The 7,565-nt window shown below is 43.8% G+C and overlaps 1 protein-coding gene across 4 annotated transcripts in view; it reads left to right on the forward strand.

Moving 5' to 3' along the window:
* Positions 1–4,398, forward strand: part of Ldlrad3 (low density lipoprotein receptor class A domain containing 3) — a 231,216-nt gene extending 226,818 nt beyond the window's left edge. For all 4 annotated transcript variants that reach the window (XM_027422394.2, XM_027422397.2, XM_027422393.2 and 1 more), the window contains one exon: positions 1,426–4,398. In XM_027422394.2, the coding sequence (XP_027278195.1) occupies positions 1,426–1,663 (238 nt within the window). In that variant the 3' untranslated portion in view covers positions 1,664–4,398. The remainder of the gene's footprint in view (positions 1–1,425) is intronic.
* Positions 4,399–7,565: the final 3,167 nt, after the last annotated feature.

Here is a 7,565-nt window from a genome sequence, read left to right on the forward strand (position 1 = left end):
TCTCTGGGCCTTACCTGCTACTACAGAAAAGTATCATGGGAGCTTTGATTAATTTGTTGACTGAATAAGAGAATAAGTAATCCCTTTACCATGCTTGGCATCATTTATGAGGTAAAAGGAATGGCATAGAACACCCCAAACTTGATTGAGCAATGGAATACTAATCGCAGATGTCATTGTTCATGAACCACCAGTATAGAAGGCCAAGACTGGCATTCTGTAGTTACAGTGGAGAGTCTAAATCATGCCTATTGGGTCTTCCTATCCCTTTCTTTCATAGCCTTATTAATATCCCATATAACCCAGGCTCTCTCTCTCTGTATGTGTGTGGGGGAGTGGGCTGGAGATTGGAATCAATGCCTCACACAGGCTAAGCACATGCTTCACTGTGTTCATCCCCCTCACACACCTGATAACCCTCTTCAAGTCCTGAACTGCAGCTGACTATGGGAGTCTGCTTAGATTATAACAGTCCGCGTCCTGCCTTCAGGTCCTCTGCTTGGTGGCCCCTCTTCCTCAGAGCCCAGGACTCGCTGTGGGTCACATAAGCAGTTTGTGGGTGTGCCTCTAGGGTGTCTGGGCTCCCCCATGAACCCTTCCTAGTTGCAGATCCTGTATGATTTCATCTTCATTTTCCCTCTTCAAAAGCAAACAATACTTCAAGGACTGGGAGGGGAGACATTCTGCAGGGCCTGGCTCACCTAATGAGCTTCCCACTCATAACCTTTGCATGTGAGCCAACCAGAGTAGAGTAAAGGTATAAAACTGGTGAATCTGGACACAGAGTGGTGGGGTTCCAGTCCCAGCATTGCTGCTTTACGAATCGGTGATCATGGGCCTCTGATTCTTCACCAGGACAGTGGACATAAAAGTAATGCCTATCTCAAAGGTCACTGTGAGCAGTAAAGGTGGCAGAGGAGAGGTGCTCAGAGAAGTGCCTGACTTTCAGCAGCGGGCGAAAAGAGCACAACACAGAATGTCTTTTCTGTTACATAATTCTGTTGCAAGCAAAGTACAGAGAAAGAGAGGACACTAAGAAAGTGACTTCTCACCCAAGGTGACAGGAAGACTTAGACTTAGTAAGAAACCAGAGTCCCTTCCTTATCAAAGACTCTTGGCTGTAAGTCATTTAGCCCAAAGCACCCAAGGTGTTGTTTAGCAACCTCATTCCTGTCCACCTAGAAGATAGACACATTATAGGCACTGCCCATTGGACAGAAACATCCAGAGCAAATTGACCTTGCTGGTCTGTCATATTTTAAACCACTGGTTTTGCTGTCTTCGATCGCTTTTGTACTTGGCAGTAAAGCCTTATTCTTCTCCTTGCCATCTGCTCAGAAATGGGCTGTTGTTAGAGCTGGCTCTGCATCGCCTGCCTCATCTTGACTCTAATGTGTTCTCTTCCCTCTGCCTTCTCCATTGCAGACCTGCGTGGTATGACCTTCCTCCACCACCCTATTCATCCGACACTGAGTCTCTGAACCAAGCTGACCTGCCTCCTTATCGCTCACGGTCAGGAAGTGCCTTCAGTGCCAGCTCCCAGGCGGCCAGCAGCCTCCTGAGTGTGGAAGACAGCAGCCACAGCCCAGAGCAGCCTGGCCCTCCAGAGGGCCCTGCTGAGCCCAGAGACTCTGTGCCTAATGAGGGCACGGAAGAAGTATAAAACTAAAGCGATTCCAAAGTCCACATGGGTAGATCTGCTCCACTTTGTTGAAATCTAACAGCCCATGCTCATGAGACACTCTGAGCCCCTTTTGAGGATGTCTCAGGTTGAAGTTTGGGGTGCTGATTGCCTCTCCATCACCATCTCCTCCAGATTTCGGGGATGTTCTTTGGAATGACCTGGCACTCTTCTCCCTTCTTAATTGACATGATGTGTCGTCATCTTCTCTGTGAGGATACTGTTCCTTCGGGGCCTACAATTACAGACTCTTGCTTCAGATGACTCTGCTACTGTTGGTCCATCCACTAGGCTTGTGAGTGGGCAGGCAGCAGGACAAAGCCATATGTAAGTAGTCTTTGGCAGGGTTCTGGGCCTCATTGCTCATTCAGGTCAGAGGACACCAGACCAGGTCTCTTCTGGGCTGCCACCTTCTAGCTACATTTGAAGGATTCTGCCAGAAGGCCATCATCAAATGGCCTCTCCAAAAAGTGTCCAGGTGACCATCAAGTCCCACTTTGTACTGTCTATGCATCATTCTTACTTCAGCAGAGGCCAAAGAAAACTTGTAGCATGAGCTTTCTGCTCTCAGCACTCTCGTTTGGTTTGTGAGAGACTCAGAAACAATCTACCTGGCCTTATAAATTTGCCCAAGAACCCTCATCTTAAGAGCTTTCTCTAGAAGTCCAGATCCTCATCATTTTCCTTGAAAAAGTAAGAAACCCTGCCATTGTTGAAAACCCTCAACTCCTAATGTGTAGGTTATGAGAGCCCAGGCCTGCCTTGACCTCATGGTCCTTTCCTGGCTTGTCCTGGATTGTCCCCTTCCAAGATGACCTGGCATAGCTAAGGATAAGGACCCAAATTAAGTTGGCAAAAATTTTGAGGGAGCCCTTTGCCCCAAGAAAACAGGCCCAGTCTGGTGTGCTCATAGAGCAGCCTCATCAAGAGGAAAGCTCTCATCAGGCTCCTAAGTTCCCTGAACACCTGGGAGTCTGGTTCCCGTGTGCATTTGGACTAAGGACACTCATGTAAGTTCTAACTTACATGAGAACCACATCCAGTACCACCTGTAAGAACTCTGAGGTTGCCGTACTGCACACACAACCCCAGGAACAGTGCACCAAGTCAGGGTTAGGGTTAGAGTGAGGGTCAGGCCCAGCCGAGACATCTGGCAGTTTCTCCTCAGAGAGAAGTGGGCAATGGATAACTTGGAGTCTAGATTTCCCGTTGGATGTTTTAAAGTCTCTTAGAAATACATTTGAAACAGTGTGTTTGTTTTTTCCCTTCTAGTTAAGGGACTATTTATATGTGTATAGGAATGCTATCTCTTTGGTTTTGTTTCTCTTTTGGTGAGGTCCAAAGAAAGATGCAAAAAGAAATGCTGCCTTTCCCCAGCCCCATCCCATAATATCACCTCAGACTCACCTACATGCCCAGCATTTCCACTGGGGCATCTTGGAGTCGTTATTTATCGAGTTCTTGAAAAATGCAGAGCGACAAGTATCCCATCCGTTGTCTATATGTTTAGACTACCTTTCCTCTTTCTTGATGCCCAGCTAGCCCTAGTGCGTGACACCACCCCCCATCCCTACCAAACAGGCAATAGTGGGTAAACCATACTAACCAGGGACAAAACTGGAACCAGGTGGTACCACCTCAGGCAGCTGTCATCCATTCAAAGCATTTTTCCGCAGCTGAAGAAATTTTCAATAACCTGTTCGATGCTAATTAAAATGGAGCCTGCAGGAAGCAGGGATGAAGTGGCCTTCAATGATGCTGTCCTGTTGACTTTCCTTTTTAAATAAATCCAAACTAGACTGCTGGAAAGCTAGCCACTTAGGGTTTTGTTTGTTTGTTTGTTTGTTTTTGTTTTGCTTAAATAAGCCTAGTTGTTTGTGTCTTTCATTTTTTAAAATAGCAATTGAGGGAGTGTGTGTGTGTGTGTGTGTGTGTGTGTGTGTGTGTGTGTGTGTGTGTGTGTGTGTGTGTGTGTGTGTGTGTGTGTGTGTGTGTGTAACCCAGAGAAGAACCTGGGTGACAGAAGTCTTGTCCCAGTGAGTCAGCGTTGCTCTCCTCCCTTTAATGGTGGGTCCCTGCTTCTTTTTGGTGCTCTGAAAGTTGTCTGGAGGAAAGGATTCTAATTTTAATTAATTGTGCAGGGAGCTAATCTCATGAGCTTTTCTGCTTCAAGGCATTTTAGGAAAAACAAATGGTTTTAGTAGATAAAGGGAGCCTATTAATGTTGGGTTTTTGTTTTGTTTTTTTCCAAACAAACACAGGGACATTTTTACTATAGATTTGGTTTTTAATGGCTTTAAGAAAAATAATAGTAGTAATAGTAAATAAGATAGCAAAGCTCTGGGATTTGAGGGTTCCCACCCCCTTTTTTCTTAAGATACCAAGTAAGTGGCTAGCAATATTTTTTAAATTCATTCCAGCTGGGATTTTTTAAATACTATATTGCCTAATTTTACACCAGCCAGAAAAAAATGATATCCACTGTGTCTTCTCCAGTGAGATGAGCACTTCGTTTTGGCACTACACTAGACTCACTGTGATTGGAAACTCACTGCCTGACTTAACTGCCTCTTCCTTGGAATTGACAATGTTTTTGAAATGCAACTAAGCTGTTAATAAATAGTGTGCGATATTCAAAATTAATGTAAACTGGAAGGTTTTATGTGGTTGCTTTTTTTAATTTTTATACTCTAAAATAAACTTGCAGTTTCATTCTTTCTGTGGTATGAATGGTTCTTGACCCACTTCTCTGCTGCTAACAACATAGAAGATGATCATTTCTGGCTTAGCTTTCCCAATAAATGTATACCATAATAAAACGAGGAAACTGAAGAATATATTGGTGAAACTTCAAAATGTGGTGGGTATTTGGGGTTCTACTGGTGTGACTGGACTAGCTAGTGGGGAGAAATTATATATACAAGTTAGTGTGATGACACTGGAAAATGAGTCCTTCCTTACAGCATTCATTGTTCCACAAAAAGGCAAGTGGCTGCAATAACTTACAGATTCTTGCCACAAATTCAAAAACTGAACCTTATACTGGCATGCTTGAAATTTGTTTCAAACTGCCAAGAGAGCATCTTCATATCCCTTTAGGTCTACTTTAGAGCCACACATGTTGACTGAAACAACAGGGACAATGCATAGGAGTTGAGATGCCCAGTAGGCCTCCACCACCCACAGCCAAGAGAAGTGATTCCATCTTTGGTCAGAATCAAAATCCACAGGAAAATTTAAATACAAATCTTCAGACCAAGATTTGGGTCATGTATTATTTCCTTGCCCCTAAAAGATGGAATTGTGAGGCAAGGGTATCCCAAGAACTTTGTCATATCCTACCCAGAGTGCTCTAAAGCACAATGCCCCAGATGTTTGTTCATGTACTCATTCTTCCATTTCTCATGGTGCCTTGTGAATCCCATTTTTGTTGATCTCAATAAGGAACTAATTATAATGTTCAAATCTAGAGCAGACATTGGCAGCCTTAATGTAAAGGGCCAGATAGCATGTTTGGCTCTGAAACTGCAAAAGACTCATAGATACTACATAAATGATTGGTTACAACTGTGCTCCAATAAAACTATATGAAAATAGGGAGCTGGTAGTTTTGACCTGTGGATTCCTAGCTAGTTTTGACATTGTAGACCCTAGTGGGTTTGTCAATCTTAAGCTTAGGCACTGTAGGGCAGAAACAGTGTTACAATGGTTTGAAGAAGTAGAACCCTTGAAGAACTCATGAGGCAGAAGGTCCAAGGCTCTGATTTAATTGAAATTGGCCTTACCAGTTCTTTTTCCAATGAATAAGAAAATACAGGATTGATAGAGACTTTCCTAATAAGATCCCAAAGCATTTGGGTTGAACAGAGAGAGCCTAGTTTTGCTGTTTGTTTGTTTGTCTTAAAAAAAAAAAAAAGATCTGGTACCACTGGAGTCCCTCAAGGTCATAAACTTAGACAATGTCTCTGTTCAAGAAAAAGCATGTAGGTATGTGACCTGAAAAATCTTGTTCACCTCCATTTAGCTTACAACCATGGGCAGTATAAGTCTATCTATTCAAAGACTCAACTGGAGCCGGGCAGTAGTGGCACACATCTTTGATCCCAGCACTTGGGAGGCAGAGGCAGGTGGATATTTGTGAGTTCAAGGCCATCATGGTCTACAAAGTAAGTTTCAGGACACCCAGGGCTGCACCCTGTCTCAAAAAAAAAAAAAAAAAAAAAAAAAAAAAAGACTAAACTGGATGAAAAGCATTAGATTAGTGCAAAGATGGTGTACCTAGTATTTATATTCATAAGAAAAAAAAAAGAACTATGCACCCACTGAGATTCAGGAGAAAGGTTGGTGAGAAATCTGACTCCATTAACATCCTGTAACCCAGCAAGTTCATAAGACATGAGAACCCCCAATTACAAGTAATGAACTCATTTAAAAGTGAGTATTGTCCATTATGAACAAGTCTTCAGGCCTGGATAGATGCATTTGATAAACAGCTGTCATTAGTAGTGTGTTTCTGGGAAGCTCCCAAAGCAATACTGTCTACTGTTCACCAGAACTGGGTAATATGACCTTATTGCTGAAGACACCATACGTGTTGGAAACAAGACACAGAAATGAACCTAGTTCTGAGGTGACAGTTTCCTCCCTGCTTGCTAGCTGTCTGGGTTAGGGTTTAGTATTGCTGTGAAGAGACACCACGACCACAGCAGCTCTTATAAAGAAAACATTGAATTGAGGGTGGCTCACTTCCAGTTTCAGAAGTTCAGTCCATCAAGGGGAGCATGGCAGTGTGCAGGCAGATGCGGTGCTGGAGCTGAGAGTGCTACATCTTGCAGGCTACAGGAAGTTGACTGACTCACACTGAGGGGTGCTTGAGAAAAAGAGACCTTAATACCCATCCCCACAGTGACACACTTCCTCCAACAGTGCACACCTCCTAATAGTGCCGCTCCCTTTGGGGTTCATTTTTTTTTTTCAAACTACCACACTATCTACAGTATCAACAGTTGCTCCCAGCTACAGAGTCTGTACTATAGTAACAACCTGCCAACAAAAGCTGGCCAACCAACAACTTCCCAACTAGAGTGAGACCTAGGACAAGGGGGAATATATGCCTCATACCAGTAAACCTTATCTAAAGTCTATGGCTGTTGTCTTAGTTAGGATTTCTATTGCTGTGAAGAGACATCATGACCACAGCAACTCTTAAAGACCACCACAGCTGTGAAGGTCAAGGGACTGGAGAAGAATGTACTACTGATGTTTTGCTAAGTGGGCACTGTAGGCAACCCGCCTCCTGAACACTTAAGTTTGTGCTGGGAGATTCACACTGATTGGAGCTGAGTCAGAGCAACTTCTTTTTGTAGAGGGTGAATAGTACGGAGACTCACAATTGGTCTCTGAGTACTGAAAATAAATGACTAGCCAGTGCTGAGCCCCAAATACGACATTTATTTCACCCCCTTTGGGAACATCTTGCAAGAAGTGGTGGGCAGATTTTAAGAGCTGAAGGATGGGAAGGAAAGCTATGAAATACAGCTTTGTTTTCTATGGAGGGTGTGGCTTTTGTGATCGTGAACACACAGAAATTGTGGGTATCTGCACAAACAAGGCTTGCACACACACACACCCCAAAAAAGGACATAAGGCAACTAATAAGGAAGAAAAGAGCCCATGGGAATGAGAAAGGGATAAGAGACAGTAATGAGAGGTGAATATTTGGATGGAGGTGGCGCATGCCTTTAATCCCAGCACTCAGGAGGCAGAGGCAGGTGGATCTCTGTGAGCTGGAGGCAAGCCTGGTCTATATATTGAGTTCCAGGATAGCAAAGGCTATTACACAGAGAAACCCTATCTCAAAAAACCGACAGAGACAGAGACACAG

This window comes from Cricetulus griseus, chromosome 6, assembly GCF_003668045.3.
Source record: "Cricetulus griseus strain 17A/GY chromosome 6, alternate assembly CriGri-PICRH-1.0, whole genome shotgun sequence".
NCBI classification, from domain to species: domain Eukaryota; kingdom Metazoa; phylum Chordata; class Mammalia; order Rodentia; family Cricetidae; genus Cricetulus; species Cricetulus griseus.